Source organism: Canis lupus, chromosome 9 (assembly GCF_011100685.1).
Source record: "Canis lupus familiaris isolate Mischka breed German Shepherd chromosome 9, alternate assembly UU_Cfam_GSD_1.0, whole genome shotgun sequence".
NCBI classification, from domain to species: Eukaryota; Metazoa; Chordata; class Mammalia; order Carnivora; family Canidae; genus Canis; species Canis lupus.
The window spans coordinates 43,541,812-43,561,207 of NC_049230.1; the positions used below are offsets into that span (position 1 = coordinate 43,541,812).

General features: G+C 36.8%; 1 protein-coding gene and 1 pseudogene across 2 annotated transcripts in view; one reads left to right on the forward strand and one right to left on the reverse strand.

The window, feature by feature from the left end:
- The window catches only part of TAOK1 (TAO kinase 1), a 158,350-nt gene that overhangs the window by 68,735 nt on the left and 70,219 nt on the right, over positions 1-19,396 (forward strand). For both annotated transcript variants that reach the window (XM_038548342.1, XM_038548341.1), the window contains exon 3: positions 17,632-17,703. In XM_038548342.1, the coding sequence (XP_038404270.1) occupies positions 17,632-17,703 (72 nt within the window). The remainder of the gene's footprint in view (positions 1-17,631; positions 17,704-19,396) is intronic.
- On the reverse strand, positions 16,068-18,118 carry LOC102154324 (annotated as a pseudogene).

Genomic DNA, 19,396 nt, shown 5'->3' on the forward strand with positions numbered 1-19,396 from the left:
TTTTACATATATTGCCTGTTTTTATAGTTGTTTTGGGCAAGTATTAGTAGTAAGATTTTCTAGGTTAATGTGTGATATATTTGTATTTGCATGGAGTTTTCATATATCATTCTGTAAATATATGTGTTTTTGGAGCAATTGGTATTTCATTGTTAGTAATGAAAGTATAAATTTCTTTAGATTTTCTCTCTTCTTTAGACCTTCCCATCTGATATGTTAAGTGGGGATAGTGATGTTACGATCCTTTTCCTTGCATTAAAGGGACTGAGTTAAATAACATATTAGCAAAATATCAGTAATTTAAAAATTTTAAATCTATAAAATTGTATTACCCCAAATCTATAACTTGTCATTAGTCTTTAAAGTGACTGGAGCAGGTAGGTTTTAAAATCAAGGTTGTAAAAAAACAACAGAAAAAATCAGGTTGTAGTGGGGACTAAGAATGTATCAGAGAAAGGTAAAAAGGAAAGACAAGCAAAGACTCTTGAAGACAGCACCATACACCATACTAACAAATGTAGGCTTGATTCTAAAGTCTTTAGGGAACCTATTGAAGTGCAGGAGAGATATTATATTCCCATTCATAATATAGAAAGTTTATTCTTGTAGTAATGTGAAGGAAAAATTGGCTTTGTCAAAGATCAAAGAAAGGATGCTGATTTTGAAGCTTTTGTGATAATTTAGGAAAGAAATACTGAGGGCTTGGGATACCTGAGTGGCTGGCTCAGTTGGTTAAGTGTCTGACTTAATTTTGGCTCAAGTTGTGATCTCAGGGAACGTGGGATCAACCCCATTGTGGCTCTGTGTTCAGCGGGGAGTCTGTTTCTCTCCTCCCTCTCCCTTTGCCCTTCCATGTGCGTATGCACATATGCTCTCTGTCTCAAATAAATAAATAAATCTTAAAAAAAAAGAGATACTGAGAGTTGAAGATTTATTTATTCACTCATTCATGAGAGACACACAGAGAGAGGCAGCAACACAGGCAGAGGGAGAAGCAGGCTCTCTGTGGTGAGCCCAATGTGAGACTCCATCCCAGGAACCTGGGATCACGACCCAAGCCAAAGGCAGATGCGCAACCACTGAGCCACCCAGGTACCCCGAGAGACTGAGAGTTTAGATAGTGTCAGTGAGGGTAGAAAGGTGAATACACATTTTTTCTTTTTTTATTAAATAAGTTCTGTGCCCAGTGTGGGACTTGAACTCATAACCCTGAGATCAAGAGTTGTATGCCTATCAACTGAGCCAGCCAGGCACTCCATGAATACACATTTTTGAACTAAAGTTTAAATTGATAGAATAAGAGAACTTGTTTTCTGATAAGAGGGTGCACATGGTAGTACCTCATGGAAGAGAATTATTGTGTATGTAGGGAGATGATTCCCTAGTGCTTAGACTTCCTTATGTAGTAGTTTCTGGAGTTGTCCTACCCACCTGGAATATTTTAAAGATCTGTGGCTGGGAAAGAAAGTTTCATAGTCCCATAGGAAGGATCTCACAGGAGCAGCAAAAGCAAATTGGTCTGAGCTAGATGTCAGGAGCTGGCCTATAAGAGACCCAGTTAAACACAATGCCCACATTGTGATTGGAAGAAATTTTCTATAAATTTTCTAAGATAATTGATGAAATTTGAATATGGACTATATGTGTACTAGATAATTGTATATCAATGCTGAATTTCCTAAATTTGGTAAGTACTGTGGTTATTTAAGAGAATGTTTGGGCAGCCCAGGTGGCTCAGCAGTTTAGCGCCACCTTCAGCCCAGGGCATGACCCTGGAGACAGAACCAGGATCCAGTCCCACGTCGGGCTCCCTGCATGGAGCCTGCTTCTCCCTCTGCCTGTGTTTCTGCCTCTCTCTCTCTCTGTCTCTCTCATGAATAAATAAATAAAATCTTAAAAAAGAATGTTTTTGTTATTAGAAAAAATATATGAAGAAGCATTTTGGAACCAAGGGTGAGAATGTGTATTCTCAAATCCTCTGCAATAATAAGTAATGACAATGTGATGATAATATGTACTTTAGAAAGTTTCAAAGCAAATGGGGCAAAATATTGCCCAAAGATTTATCTATAGGTGGGCCTGGGAAATTACAGCCAGTGGGGCCAAATCCAGCATGTGAACTACTTTTGCTCAACTTCCAAATTAAGAATGGTTTTTACAGGGGCTCCTGGCTGCCTCAGTCAGCAGAATATGTGACTCTTGATCTTGGGGTTGTAAGTTTGAACCCCGTGTTGGGTGTAGAGATTACTTAAAAATAAAATCTTAAAAAATGGTTTTTACAATTAGAAAAAAAAAAAAAAGGAAGAAAATGCAACAGAAAAAGAAAGATCATTGTACTTGGCCCACAAAGCCTAAAATACTTAGTATCTCACTATAGAAAAAGTTGGCTGACTTCTGACCTAGTGAGACATAACAAAAGTTCACTGAATGAATCCAATTTTACTGTATGTTTGACATATTTTCATAACAAAATGAATGAGGGAAACAAGATAAATGCTGTTTTAGGAAGTCAGGAAACCTAGGTTCAGGTTGGAATCACCCATCAGGAACCATTGCATGTGAAAGCATCAAGGAATCAAGGGCAACTGCTAAAAGCAGGTGTTTTTTGTTAATTGTTTTGATGTCTGGGAAACATGTGCCAGCTGGATGAGCAAAGTTTGAATGTAGCCCAGAATTTAATCTTTTTGCCATAATCCCATTTTTAGGTCACTAACTTTTGTATTTCATGGTATCAAACCTATGAGTATGTGTTGTGTGTGTGAGAGTGCACACATGAATGAATGCTTTGGTTTTTGTTTCTCTCATCCCTACCCCATGACAGGGCTTTTAATGTCTATTATCTGTCTATAGAGTATATAGAGGAAGGACCTTCTTACCTAATTTTTTTAGATGACTGCAAATAGTTTTCATAACATTTCTGAATTTTCATTAGTTGACAATAAGGATCACCTAAAGTTTAAAAATACTCCAGTTGAACCAGGTATGCTGGCTATCTCATCAGGCAAGCTAATCAAGCAAGGGCTGGTATCAAGTATTTGAAAGCAAACCAAAAGAATTAGCTGTCCAAAAGGACTACTATCTCTAGATTGCCAGGAAGATAAAAATTTCTCTTTTAGTTTCCAATACCATAAGTAGAACCAGTATGTCAGTAGATGGGTTACAGAGCACTGGCTTGGGAGATAGGTAGCTTGCTAACAAATATGACAGATCATGTATGATCCTGGCAAATTCATTTTTTTAAAGTTATTTTTCTTCATTTTAAAGAATGAGTTGTAATATTTACCTCTTTTTTCTAGTATAAGATTTTACTAATCTGTATTCTTTTAGGGGCTTGGTGAGTTTATATTTTCAGTGGTTACAGCAAATTGTTCAATGTTAATTAAAAAAAAAAAGGTATGGGAAGCCTAGGTGGCTCAGTCAGTTGGGCATCCAACTCTAGATTTTGGTTCAAGTCATTATCTCAGAGTCATGAGATTGAGCCATGTACTGGGCTCCATGTTTAAACAGGGAGTCTACTTGAGATTCTGTCTCTCCCTCTACCCTTCCTCCATTCTCTCTCTCTCTCTCTTTCTCTCAAGTCAGTAAATAAATCTTAAAAAAAAAAATGAGAAAAATATACAAAGAAGATCTAGAAAAGCAATTTACATATGATTAATTGATGGTGATTTCAGATCATTCTAACTGGTTCATTAAAATCGCTTCCGAACGGATCTTCAGAGTTTTATGGTTTGAAACAGAATGATTTCCTCCTGTTTTTTGCTCTCTACAACATCCAGTTTGTCTTTAGGCCTATAGCCAATTTTGGCTTTATCTTTATTCTCAGGCAGTGAGAATGGATGATACGTAGTATTTTGCTCTTCACTTATCACTTAAGTATTTTGTTATGTGTATATATACATATGTATATATATGTATATATATATATATATATATATATATATAAACACCTTTTTAAAAAAAGATTTTATTTACTTGAGAGAAAGAGCGTGAGCAGAGGGAAGGGCAGAGGGAGAAGCAGACTCCCCACTGAGCAGGCAGCTCGATGCGGGGCTCGATCCCAGGACCCTGGATCATGACCTGAGCTGAAGAAAATGCTTACTGACCAAAGCACTCAGGTGCCCCTCTATAAACACTTAAAAAAAACCTTTTCTAACTGTTATCATCTGACTTATACTCTATGAGAGGAGTATTCCATCCTCTTTTCAGTTCATTTGTTATATATTAATTACTCCAATAAAAATGTCTATATTATTTATGCTATTCTTGTCTAATGTATTACATCTGCACACACTAGATTTTTTAAATTATTTTTTTATTTTTAAGTAATTTCTATATCCAATGTGGTGCTTGAACTCACTACATTGAGATCAGGAGATGCAGGCTCCAACAACTGAGCAAGCCAGTGTCCCACATCAGCATACATTATAAATAAAGAATTCAGTGTTAATGATTTTTTCTTTAAACAATCATGTATTTTAAAGAATCTAAGAGAAAAAAGTATTTAAAGATTTATCCACATATTTACCATGTTACATACAACATGATAGTTTACTTTGGAAATTCCCAGTTTACAAAAGGACTCCGAGAACTAATAGATGAGTATAGCAAAGTTGCAAGATACAAGCTCAATATACAAAACTTCATTTTATTTCTGTATGTCAGCAGTGAACGAGTAAAATTTGTTTTATGCTAAAAGTACTGCTTATAGAAACTACAGAATGAAATACTTGAGCTTAAATCCAACAAAAAATGTGTAAGATTTGTATTCTAAAGACCATAAAACATTGAAAAAAATCAAAGGAGACCTAAATAAATTGAAGAGATATACTGTGTTGATGGATTGGAAGATTAATGTTATACTGTCACTTATGTCCACATTGATGTATAGATTCAATGCAATCCCAGTCAAAATCTCAGCAGCCTTCTAAAATAGATACTAACAAGCATATTTGAAGGACGCCTGGGTGGCTCAGCGTCTAAGTGTCTGCCTTTGGCTCAGGGTGTGATTCCAGCATTCTGGGATCTAGTCCCACACTGGGCTCCCTCTGCGGAGCCTGCTTCTCCCTCTGCCAGTGTGTCTGCCTCTTTCTCTGTGTCTTTCATGAATAAATAAATCTTTAAAAAAAAAAATTCTAAAAATTTTAGGGAAAGTGAAGTAACTAGCCAAAGCAACTTTGAAAAAGAAAACAAGTTCAAAAACTCACATCATCTGATTTCAAAAACCTACAGTAATCAAGATAGTATGATACTGTTAAAAGGATAAATATATAAACCAATCAGAACAGAGTCCAGACATAGACCCATACAACTATAGTTAACAGATTCCTGGCAAAGGTGCAAAGACAAATCAGTGAAGAAAGGATAGTCTTTTCAACAAATGGTGCCAGAGCAACTAGACATCCATATGCATAAAAATAAACTTTGAAGAATGCCTGGCTGCCTCAGTTGGTGCAACATACAACTCTTGATTTGGGACTTGTAGTTTGAGCCCCACATTGGGTGTAGAGATTACTTTAAAATCTTTTTAAAAAATAAAGATAAACTTTGATTCATACCTTCTATAAAAACGAGTGCAAAATGGATCATCCTGCTAAATATAAAGCCTACTATAAAGTTTCTAGACTAAAACGTAAGTAAAAAATCTTTAACAACAGAGACAGTATATTACCCATAAAAGACAAAATTTATAAGTTGAACTGTATCAAAATGTAAAACTTTTGTTTTCTTAAAGATACTGTTAAGAGATGAAAAGGAAAGCCACAGATTGGCAGAAAATATTTTCAAGTCACATATCTGACAAAAGATTTGTATCCAGAACACATAAAAAACTCTCAGGGCACCTGAATGGCTCAGTAAGTCCTGTCTGACTTTTAATTTTGACGGAGGTCATGCATCTCAGGGTCTAGAGATCGAGCCTTAAGTTGGGCTCCACATCCAGAAGGGAGTCTGCTTGAAGATTCTCTCTCCCTCTTCCCCTCCCTCTGCTTGCATGCATTCTCTCTATAAAATAAAAATAAATTTAAAAAATTAAGAACTCTCACAGCTCAACATTAAGATAATAACCTAATAAAAATTGAGTGAAAGGTCTAAACAGATCTACCCAAAATATAGATGATTAGTAAACATACAAAGATGCTCAACATCATTAGTTTTTAGGAAAAAGCAAATTTAAGACCAATAAGTTTGGTCTTAATCATTAGTTTTTAGGAAAAAGCAAATTTAAGACCTATAAGATACCACTGTATGCCTATTAAAATCATCAGTTTTTAGGAAAAAGCAAATTTAAGACCAATAAGATACCACTGTATGCCTATTAAAATGATTTAGAAATAAAGATGAGGAAAAAAAATAGATAGATAGATAGGTAGATAGATAGATAGATAGATAGATAGATAGATAGATAGATAGATAGATAGATAAAGATGAGGGGATCCCTGGGTGGCTCAGCAGTTTTATGCCTGCCTTCGGCCCAGGATGTGATCCTGGAGACCCTGGATCGAATCCCGCATCGGGCTCCCTGCATGGAGCCTGCTTCTCCCTCTGCCTGTGTCTCTGCCTCTCTCTCTCTTTCTGTGTCTCTCATAAGTAAATAAAATCTTAACAAAAAAAAAAAAGAAGAAGAAGAAGAAAGAAAGAAAGATGAGCTGAAAGAAATATAGGCAGTGCCAAGTACTGGTGAGTATGTGGAGCAATTGGAATTCTCATTAATTGCTGGTAGGAGTGTAAAATGGTCTTGCTACTGTGGAAAATGGTTTGGCAGTTGTTGTTTTTAAGATTTTATTTATTCATTCGTGAGAGAGACAGAGGCAGAGACCTAGGCAGAAGCAGGCTCCCTGCGGGGAGCCTGTCATAGGACTTAATTAACCTCAGGACCCGAGGATCATGAATTGAGCCAAAGGCAGGCACTCAACCACTGAGCCACCCAGGCACCCCGGTCTGGCAGTTTTTAAAGTTAAACATACTATTATCATATGACCCAGCATTCCCACTCCTAAATGTTAATCCAAGAGAAATGAAAACTCAAGTTCACACAAAAAACTACATATGAATAATTAATGGTAGTTTTATTCATAATTGCCAAAATTGCAATCTACTTCAGTATGCATGCCATAAAGAGTGAATTTTACCAGTTTATTAAGTGTTCTTTAATGTTAATAATAATTTTTAAAAAACTATGATGGGGAAATATAAATTGTTGCAACTATAACATGTGAACCTAACTGTATTGTAAAGAAATAACATAAACACACAGAAGTGGATGAGGGAGAAAAGAGCTAATCTCAAATGATTTTTGAAACATTATTTTGGCTGAATAAGGCTAAACACAAAAGGAACTGTAGTTACTCAGTTTCTCACAGAGATATGGTTTGGCCGTTCTGAAACTATATAGAAGATTTGAATAAGTAAGTAAATGTATTATAGATAAGGAGAACCAGTTTTCTTACTGTTCAAGAAAGAAGTTACAAATAAGGAAAGGGGGAAGGCTGGATAATAACACTATGTTGTTTGATTGGAATTGTGAAGATATTAGTAGGATCCTATTTCTCTCTCACATGCCACAGATATATATGTATATATATGTGTATATATATGCATGTGTATATATATATATATATGCAAATACAAATTCCTTTTATTAAATGTAGAACAACTAAGAGAAGTAATTGTTGCAACCAAGATCCACTGATTGATGATAAAATTAGTGGGTTAAATTCTGAGGAGGAAGAGGATATATGTATAATGTCTAATATGGCCCCAGAGATATGTATTAATTGAAATGGGAAAATCAGTGGAGAAATCTGGCAGACTACCTTAACCAAGTGTTCATGATTAAATCACCAGTGTCCACTTCACATACTCTCCCTCTGACATGAAACTGAGGTTACATTATTTTTGTGTTGTTCTTATTTTTAAAGTGCATAAACTTAAATCATGAGGAAATATACTCAGATTGGGTAACATTATACAAAATAACCAGTACTCTTCAGAAGTGTCAGCATTATGAAAGAGAAAGGTTTGAGGGATTGCCACAAGCTGGAGGAAATTAAGACAACATGGTAACCAAGCAACGTAGGATCTTGGAACAACAATAAAAAAGTTTATTAGTGGAAAAATTGGTGAACTTAAAATAAGGCCTTAGTTTAGTTAATGGTTAATAATATTACCAGTGTTAATTTGTTAGTTTTGATAATGGCACTATATTATGTAGATATTAACATTAGAGGAAGCAGGGTGAAGGGTATGGTAATTGTAATATTTTTCTTTTTTTTTTTTTTTTTTATTTTTTTATTTTTTTATTTTTTTTTTATTTTTTTTTTTTTTGTAATATTTTTCCAACACTTCTGTAAGTCTGTAATTATTTCTAAGTTAAAAAAGAATTAGGGACGCCTGGGTGGTTTAGCGATTGAGCGTCTGCCTTTGGCTCAGGATGTGATCCCATGGTTCTGGGATCAAGTCCCGCATCAGGCTCCCTGCATGGAGCCTGCTTCTCCCTCTGCCTGTGTCTCTGCCTCTCTCTCTCTCTCTCTCTCTCTCTTTCTCTCTCTGTGTCTCATGAATAAATAAAGAAAATATTTAAAAAAAAATTTAACCTCAGAAATAGACTTTTTCCAAAAAAGAAGAAAGGGAAGTGTTTGTTGACTTTTTTTTTTCCTGTGGAGAAATAATGTACACTTCATAAATAAACGGTTCCAGGAGATAAAATTGGTAGTTAAAGAAACATGTCTATTATCTTAAAGATTGTAATTTTCAAAGAGAGCCAATGAACTATTATTCTAAAGCCATAAAGTACCTCTAAGAATTATTTTCTTAATCTGTAGGGAAGAATTCTACTCACATTCTTTATTTCTTCTTCCTATTAAAATTGCTTCCCCCTCCCTCAAGCAACAAATGCTATATAGATGTTTAATATTTTGTCAGTATTACAGATTTAGGGGTTTTTTGTTTGTTTTTATTTTTGTAGTGGGCATCTTTGCAATAAAACCACAATTTAAAATATTATTTCCCTAGAGAAAATATGTTTCAAATTCTTAACAATTTAAACTTTCGGTTCATATCCCATTTGTAAATTGGATACAAAAAGGATAAAAATACAGTAAGAACTATAATTTCACTACCAAAGAGAGCATGATTAACATTTAAGTATACATCCTTGAAGAATCTTGTTAATGTACACATGCTCTATGTGTGTGTTTGTTGTTGTTCACGTTTGTTTAAATTCCAGATTGGACACAAGATGGGAGAAGAGGGACCTAGAGGGGACCTAATATTTCAAAAATAACCCTATTTTTTGGTATTATAGTTTTGTCTGAGTTTATGCTTATCCCTTCTCCATTTACACCTAGTATGGAGAAATAAATACAGAACCAAGGGAAAATAAACATAGAATCTTAGAATTGGACTCAATAAAAGAACCACACTGAGAGGATACCTGTCTCAGTCTGTTTAGTGTCTGACTTTAGCTCGTGATCTTGGGGTTATGGGATCGAGCTGTGCTTCAGGCTCTACCTGGAGTCTGCTTGTCCCTTTCCCTTTGTCCCTCCCACTGCTTGTGTTCTCCCTGTCTCTCTCTCAAATAAATAAATAAAAATCTTAGAAGAAGAACAACAACAACAACAACAACCAACCAACAACCACCACCACCACCACCACACTAAGAAAATCCTGACATGTAGCCCATTCAGTGTGCTGGTGGTATATATTAAATTGACTGAATTTATTGAGTTCAACTTATGTACAGTAAATATACAGATATTAAATGTATAGTTTGATGAAGTTAGATAATTTATGCCCCCATACAATCAACAATTCAGGATACAGAATGATGATAGTTGTGGTGGGGATTGGAATGGAAGAGTTAGAGGATGGAATGATACTTGTTTGAGTATACCTTTTGTGTAGTAAATATTTAATATGTTTAAAAATTAAAATGTAACCAGTATATATGAGGGAGCATGTCAAAGGCAAACAGGAGGGGGGCGCCTGGGTGTCTCAGTAGTTGAGCCTACCTGAGTCTTTGGCTCAGGTTGTGATCCTGGGGTCCTGGGAGTGAGTCCCACATCGGGCTCCCCAGATGGAGCCTGCTTCTCCCTCTGCCTCTCTCTCTGTCTCTCAGTGAATAAATAAATAAAATCTTTTTTTTTTTTTTTAAGGCAAACAGAAACAATGCATCCAACTGTATTTCAGACATAACCACATTGGAGGAAAGAATAGAACTAATACAAGTAACTTTTTAAACTATAAACCTTCAGTCTGGGAGAAAGAAACTGCAGACAAATCTTCAGCTCTTAATACATTTGTTTCATATTGTAATATGTGTGACAGTTCTGAAACTATGTGTTAAAGGACTGAGTGAATTATTTTTTTTAAAGATTTATTTATTGATTCAGAGAGAGCGAGAGAGAGGCAGAGACACAGGCAGAGGGAGAAGCAGGCTCCATGCAGAAAGCCCGATGTGGGACTCGATCCCGGGTCTCCAGGATCACACCCCGGGCTGCAGGCAGCGCTAAACCGCTGCGCCACCGGGGCTGCCCTGAGCAGTGAATTATTTTGATGTTATTTAGAGTCAGGATCCTAACTATAAAACAAGAAATACGGATTCAGGAAAGTAAGGAAGAACCCTATGAGATTCAATAGGATGTATCTCTTCCCCAATCCTATATATATATATATAGGATTATATATATAAAATGCATATCTCCTATCTATATCTGCCACAAAATTGTCATTGCAATGACACCTCAGAATCGGTGAGCACATAGATTTTGAATTCCTCACTAAAGGGAACAAGAGCTCCTTGGAGTAATGGCTCATTCTATTTAAGGGACAGGGAACATTAAAAGATAAGCCTTAGAACATCGTGTGCCAGAAAGTTAAAAAGTGCTTTAGACAAAAAAAAGGGGGGGAGCCCTGTCAAAAGGACACTAGAGCCAGATTTAGGGGGCTCACACTGACAAATCCTGGAATATGAACATCCATATAAAAAATGGCAATGGATTTATATAGCCTATTGAATAAAATAGGAATCCATAATTTCCAGGACAGATGATGAATCGATGGATAAAAAGGAGGACTTTTCTTCATAATATGATGTTGACTGTTAAATGTGAAGGGAATGATAGAGTTGGGGAAAAAATTAGCATTTTGTAATCATCATAGTGAAGATTGTGGCCAGAACCGTTCAGAGGTTGCTAAATCTAGAGAGAAAGTTTGATGAACAGGATGCTTACATAGTTTAAAAGTATCTCTTCACAGAATACTTGTTAGATACAAGGTAGGAAACAGTAACTATTAACTATATACATTGGAAAAAATCAGACAAAGTCTTGAGTAGGTGATGAAAATTAGTATCATCAAGGAGGAACAGACAGACACTGTATTCCTACAGATACGGTATCCTGAAAAGGACAAAATCACTCTTGCGGTGTATAACCAGAATCTAATCTTGAAGAAATGCCAGGCAAGCACAAATTTAGTAACATTTTATAAAATACTACTGTATATTCTTCAAAAATGCCATTGTCATGAAAGATGAGGAAAGGTTCAGGAATTGTTCTAGAGTAGAGGAGACTAACAAGACATGATAAGGAAGTACAACATGTGATCCTGAAGGGAGGGAAAAACATTGTAGACATTAAATTTTTTTTAATGTAATAGGCAAGGTATCTCATTTTAATTGTAATTTAATTTTTTAAGATGTTATTTGTTTATTCATTAGAGATACAAAGAGAGAGGCACAGACATAGGTAGAGGAAGAAGCAGGCTCCCTGCGGAGAGCCCAATGCAGGGCTCGATCCCAGGACCCTGGGATCATGACCTGAACCAAAGGCAGACACTCAACCACTGAGCCACCCAGGTGCCCCGTGTCATTTAATTTTAATGTAATAATTACTAATATGTTGGATTTTAATTTTTTTTTTATTATTTATTTATGATAGTCACAGAGAGAGAGAGAGAGAGAGAGAGAGAGAGGCAGAGACATAGGCAGAGGGAGAAGCAGGCTCCATGCACCGGGAGCCCGACATGGGATTCGATCCCGGGTCTCCAGGATCACGCCCTGGGCCAAAGGCAGGCGCCAAACCGCTGCGCCACCCAGGGATCCCAATATGTTGGATTTTAATAAATTATAATCATTTTCTATCTTAGCTTACTATTTTAAAATAGCGTTACAGAAGATTTTATAATAATAGAAGAGTTTTCCTCTATAATTTTCAGTTACCCTAATGTACATCGCCATGTAACACGGTTTTGTCACTAAGAGATCAACATTGATTAAATGATACACCAAACTTACATACTCAGATTTTTCCAGTTTTTCCACTCTTTTTTTCTAGAATCAATCCAGAAAATTGCATTGCATTTAGCACGCCCACTTTTATTTATTTATTTCTTTTGAGAGAGAGAAAAGGGTGAGAGAGAGGCCAAGGACCTATATCGGGCACTCCTAATAAACCCACTTTTTTTTTTTTTTTTAATTTACTCATGAGAGAGAGAGAGAGAGAGAGAGAGAGGGGGGCAGAGACACAGGCAGAGGGAGAAGCAGGCTCCATGCAGGGAGCCTGACGTGGGACTCGATCCTGGGTCTCCAGGATCACGCCATGGGCTGCAGGTGGCGCTAAACCCCTGCGCCACCGGGGCTGCCCTACTTTTGTTTTTTTTTTTAATGATCATTTGGCTTTCTATAAAATAAAAAAAACATTTATTCATGAGAGAGAGAGAGAGAGAGAGGCAGAGACACAGGCAGAGGAGGAAGCAAGGCTCCATGCAGGAAGCCTGATGTGGGACTCGATCTGGGGACTCTGAGATTACGGCCTGAGCCAAACACAGATGCTCAACTGCCTAGCCACCCAGGCATTCCATATACCCACTTTTAAATCAGGCTTTATCTTAGGCTAATTAAAAGTACATATGGTGGGGTGGCTGGGTGGCTCAGTTGGTTAGGTGGCCAACTCTTGGTTTCAGCTCAGGTCATGATCTTGGGGTTGTGGGATTTAGCTCTGTGGGGCTCCACCCTCAGTGGGGAGTCTGCTTGGGATTCTTTCTTTTCCTGTCCATCTGTCCCTCCCCACTGCTCATGCTCTCTCTCAAAAATAAATAAATCTTGTAAAAGAAAGAAACCACATTTAAAAAACCCTACATCTGGGGGTTCCTGGGTGTCTCGGTTAAGTATCCCCCTCATGATTTGGGCTCAAGTCATGATCTCAGGGTCATGAGGTCCAGCTCCCTGTGGGGCTCTGCTCAGCCAGCAGTCTGCTTGGGATTCTTTCTCCCTTGCCTGTTGCCCCTCCTCCCTCTCATGCTTGCATGCTGTCTCTCAAAACAAATTATTTAAGTGTCTGTTTAATGAAAAGCAATAAAATTGGACCTTTACCTGATACCATATATAAAAATTCAAAATAGATTAAAGATACAAATATAACTGTTAAATCTATAAAACTTTTTAAGAAAACATAAGGGTAAAGCTGCCTACCTTGGTTTTGGAAAAGGATTCTTAGATGACAACAAAGACATGAACAACAAAAGAAAAAATAGATAAATTAGACTTCATCAAAATAAAAAACGTGTTTTAAATGTTGAAAGACAATCTTATAGGAGAAAATACTTTTAAATTTCATATCCTATAACGTATTTGTCTAGAATATATAAAGAACTCTTACAACTCAATAGAAGACAATTTAAAAATGGGCAAAGAGGGTACCTGGGTGGCTCAGTAGTTGAGCATCTGCCTTTGGCCCAGGTTGTGATCCTGGGGTTCTGGGATCAAGTCCCACATCAGGCTCCCTGTGAGGAGCTGCCTCTCCCTCTGCTTGTGTCTGTGCCTCTCTCTGTTTGTCTCTCAATGAATAAATAAATAAAATCTAAAAAAAAAAAAAAAGGCAAAGGATCTGAATTGACATTTCTCCAAAGAAGATGTGCAGATGGCCAGGAAGCACATGAAAAGATGCTTAACATCATGAGTCATGAATCTAAAAAGCATGCCGAATGGAAGAAGCAAAAAGAAACCACATGTTATATGGTTCCATTAATATGAAGTGTCCAGAATGGGTAGTAAATCTCTAGAGGGGTCAGAGACATTAGTTGTTGCTTAACTCTGAAGTGAAGGGGGGAAAGGAATTAGAGGGTGATTGCTAAAGGACATGTTTTTTTTTTTTTTTTAAATAGAGAATTTGTTTTTTTTTGTAAAATACACATGAAATTTACCGTTTTAACCATTTTTTTCAATGAACAATTTGGAGATTTCTTTTTGAGATGATGGATGTTCTAAAATTATACCGATGGTTTCATATATCTGTGTACTAAAAGCCATGAAACCATACACATTAATTGTGTGATTTGTATGGAATGTAAACTGTCTCAATAAAGCTGTTATAAAAGAAAAAATATTGCTCTTAACACCTGTTGATTAAAATCAAGGGGCTCACAGCTAAGCAGAGAACATTTTGGAAAAATAAATTTACTGTGGGATATCTGCCTTTGGCTTTGAGGATTGAGTCCGGCATTGGGCTCCCTGTGAGGACCCTGCTTCTCCCTATGTCTGTGTCTCTGCCTCTCTGTATTTCTCATGAATGAATAAATAAAATCTTAAAAAAAAAAAAAAGTACTCAAGCAGGATTTATGTGGCTAGATCCACTTTACTGATTACAACAAGTAGTGCAAGTTTCCATTAACCTGTCTACTACTAATTGAAATTGAAATGTCATTAGTTGTTCCCAGGACCCACTACACAGTGTTTTTTTTTTTTGTTTTTTTAATTTTGAGAGAGAATAAGAGTGAGTGAGAGAGAGAGAGAGCGCTCTTGGGAGGTGGGGTGTGGGGGGACAAAGGGAGAGGGAGATAGAGTCCCAAGCAGGCTCCACGCCTTGTTGTGTAGAACTCAACACAGGGCTCAAGCTCACCACCCTGAGATCATGACCTGAGCCAGAATCAAGAGTTGGAAGCTTAACTGACTGAGCCACCCAGACCTCCCTTAAAAAGTTGTTTAAAGCAACACAGTAGAGGTATAACTTAACATATGTGCTATTTTTTAACACGTTTATTGAGGTATGAATTGAATGCTATAAGTTCACCGACTTTAAGTGTACATTTCAGTGATTTTTAGTAAATAGGATTTATACCTATTCCCATAATCTAATTTTAGAACATTTAATTTTGGGAATTCATTCAAGGCTAAACTGAAGATTATTTCTTCCACAGGTGATTTGAGATGATTTTGACCCTTTTACAAAGTCATTTTAAATATTTACAGCTATTCGTGTGTGTCTGTTTAGTGAGAGTTTGGCTCTGGGATTCCAAAGAGTTAATGATCGTATTTCTGTTATATTTTTATTACTTTGTTTTCAGAATTTCCACAGGAGTGGTAAACAATTATATCTTTGTAGCAGTGTTAATTCTGATTAGCAGTTGTTTACAATAGACATGATTTGTCATGTTGAGAAATTACCTTTCTAATTTAGGTTTTCTAGGAATTTGACCTTCCTTGTAATTGAGTACCTTTAGTGTTGGGCCCTTCCTGAGTTTTCAGCATTTACTGAACACTGACATATATATTTAGCTCTTTGACTTTCAATAAAATGTAGTAAATGAGGGAGCCTGGGTGGTTCAATCCATTAAATGTCTGCTTCTGCTCAGGTTGTGGTCCTGGAGTCCTGGAATCCAACCTTGTTGGGCTCTCTGCTCAGCAGAAAGCCTGCTTCTCTCTCTCCCTCTGCCCTTCCCTCTGCTCATGCACATGTGTGCAGGTGTCCATGCATTCTCTCTCTCTCTCTCTCTGCCCCCACATCCTAAAATAAATAAAATCTTTTTTAAAAAATATGGTAAATGGTGAAATGTTTTCCTAGTATCCAAATCTTTGGCATTTCTGTGATGATTGTGTATTTTATCCAAATGAAAATTTATTTATTTATTTTTAAGATTTTATTTATTTATTCATGGCAGACATAGGGAGAGAGAGAGGCAGGCCCGATGCAGGAGCCCGATATGGGACTCGATCCCAGGTCTCCAGGATCACACCCCAGGCTGAAGGCGGCGCTAAACCACTGGGCCACCAGGGCTGCCCTGAAAATTTATTTTAATGTCCTTTGAGTATTTGGCTTTTAATTTTTATGTAGAGTGCTTTTGTCTATATTTTCAAATGAAATTGGTATTGTCTATTTTGTGCTGTTTGTGAGCTTTTAGTAATTTATTGGGTTATACTTCCTTCATAAAATGAATGCGATAGCTTTTCTTTTGTTGCCACTTATATCCTGGAAAGTTCCCCTGGTAAAACTATTTTCCACTTACGACTCTTTGAACGATAATTGATTGGTATTCTTTTCAGTCTGCCACTGTTGTTTGTTTTCCTCACATTTCCTTTAAGTCAGTTTTAGTAATTTTTTACCTAGAAAATTGTCCATTTCATTGAGATTTCAAATTTTATTTATTTATTTTTAAGCTTTAGTTCACTTTTACTTTTCTTGTATAAAATTATATGGTAGTCATAGCTGGAGTCTGGGTCCTCTACACAGAGACTCTGGTGTGGATCTTTATAAGATGGTCAGTGAATTCTTGATAGGGAAACTTGGTGAACAGAGTCTCTTTCCAGAGATCAGGGGTGAGATAGCTGTAAGTCTTGGAGATCGCATCAAAAGTAGCCTTTGGCAAAGTTCCCCAGGGTGGCAGTGCAGCCCCTGGCTGAAGTGTAGCAGTCATCAGTACCAGCCATCATCAGTAGCTTCTTGGGCACAGGGGCTGAGACAATGCCAGTGCCTCTGGGGCAGGGATGAGATGCACCAGCATAGAACCACAGTGGCCAGTCACCTCGCATGGGACAGTGTAGGGCTTGCTGATCTTGTTCCCCTAGGAGCCTCGCCGCCCGGGGATGATGGAAAGCTTGGCCAGGATGATGGTCCCACAGATGGCAGTGGCTACCTCCTTGGAGCACTTGACACCCAGACCAACATGTCCATTGTAATCTCTGATGGCAACAAATGCCTTGAACCTGGTCCGCTGGCCAGCACGGGTCTGCTTTTGCACGGGAATGATTTTCAAAACCTCATCCTTGAGGGATGCCCCCCAAAAGAAGTCAGTGATCTCAGATTCCTTGATGGGCAGGGAAAAGAGATCTCCTCCAGGGACTTGATCTTTATGTCCTTGACCAGGCAGCCCAGCTTGGTGACAGGATCCACTCCTTGTCCTCTGCCTTGCCTCCGAGAGTGCCATGGCCTTGGCCCCAGTTGCCACTCCTGAAGCCTCTGCAGGCAGCCTCCCATTCCCATTCTGGGGCCTCTGGGCCCTTCTGCAGAACCAGTGTCATCTGCCATTTGGTGTTCCCTGAGAGAAGAAGTGAGATTTCAAAATTTTTAGCATAGACTTATTTATATATACTAGTCTTGTTTTGTCTAATACTATTACAATTTCTGTATTTTTTTTCTCTCAACTAAATCACTGAAAGATAAACCTACTTTATTTTTCTCTCTAATGAATAGCTCCTGGGTAATTTGATAAGTTTTACTATGTATTTATTATTATTTTAAAAATTACTTTAACAGTGTTTGATGTCCTCTTTGAAATGATAGCTTATAAATGCTTCTATTCTCAGAGAAATGATTGCCCTGATTTAATGGATTTATTTTTACAATGGTCTTTGTTTTTTAGGCACGAGATGTGCGCACCAATGAAGTGGTGGCTATCAAGAAAATGTCTTATAGTGGAAAGCAGTCTACTGAGGTGGGTGAAATGGATATTTTCTCACTGGCATATTAGAGAATGACATGCTGTTTTTTTAATGGGGGTAGATGGGAATTCTTACAAAAAGTATAATGAAAAGTATAAAAAGTGTATATTTCGATGAATTCTCTTTCAGAAACTACATATACCCATTAAAGTTGTATCTAAAACCACAAAGAGAACAATAGAACAATAGTGGCATTACAAAAGCCTCCCAACTTGTGCCCCTTGCTTTTAATTTTTTAATAAATATGCAACTGAAATGAGCTTACTTTTTTAAACAGTGGATTAATATATAACTTATCTGTATCATAGAAGAAGTACCAATATTTATAAAAGTAAACTAGAGGGATCCCTGGGTGGTGCAGCGGTTTGGCGCCTGCCTTTAGCCCAGGGCGCGATCCTGGAGACCCGGGATCAAATCCCACGTCGGGCTCCCAGTGCATGGAGCCTGCTTCTCCCTCTGCCTCTCTCTCTCTCTCTCTGTGTGACTATCATAAAAAAAAAAAAAATTAAAAAAAAGTAAACTAGAGTGAGATACATTTTACAATAAATTATATTGCTTATAATCTTTTAATGGTTTAGAAATTATTGAAGGCTTGTTTTAAACAAACTTTAATAACCAACAGGCAGTTATATCTAGTCTGAAAAATAGGCAGTGTGTAATAATTTGAAAAACAAAATCATTGACACTACTTTCATTTGCTAATATTCTGATTAGTTTTTTTCAGAATGTATTCTATTTAACTGTATAAATTTACTTTGTAACATGTATTCTACTTTCTAAATCTAGGATCTTTTGGTTTTAATTTTTAAAATTAATCATTTTAATTGTGATAAATTATACAAATTTTACCACCTTAACCATTTTTAAGTGTACAGTTCAGTGGCATTGAAAACATATTGTTGGGCAGTCATCGCTGCCATTCTTCTCTAGAATTTTTTTCATCTTACAGAATTGAAATTCTTTAACTCATTAAACAGTAATTCCCCATTTTCTCCTTCTCCCAGCCCTGGAAATCACCATTCTCATTTCTGTCTATAAATTTGACTACTTTCATGTAAGTGAAATCATGCAGTATTAGACCTTTTGTGACTAGCTTATTTCACTTAAAATAATGTCCTCAAAATTCATCTATGTTATAGTATGTGTCAGAATTTCCTTCCTGAAGTGTGTATGTGTATGAACCACCACATTTTGTTTATGCATTTGTCAGTGGACACTTAGGTTGCTTCTACCACTTGGTTATTGTGTGGCTCTGAACTGAGTATGCTCATTTCTCTGAATCTCTGCTTTCAGGAATTTCAGGTATATGCCTAGAGGTAGAATTGCTGGGTTAGTCTTTCCTTTTTAAAGATTTTGGTTTCCTACTTTTTTGGAATCACTATTTTATGGTAAATCTTATTTTTGTGAAAATCGTATTGTGGGTATGGTAACACTATTATGATTATATCACTCTTCCATCATTTTAATACCTAAAAATTTTCTAAAAATTCGTGAATTTTTACAAAGTTTCTTATAAGTTAACTATACTTTTATTTGCCATTCTATAGCACAACTTTAGAACTAGCTTTCACAGGCAGACTGGTACTGTGTTGGAGTCTGATTAGTTATGCCTAGAACAAAGTTTCATTTAGTATATCATCTTTCCACATCAAATTATTAGTGGCCTTCATGAAAGTCTTTTTTATG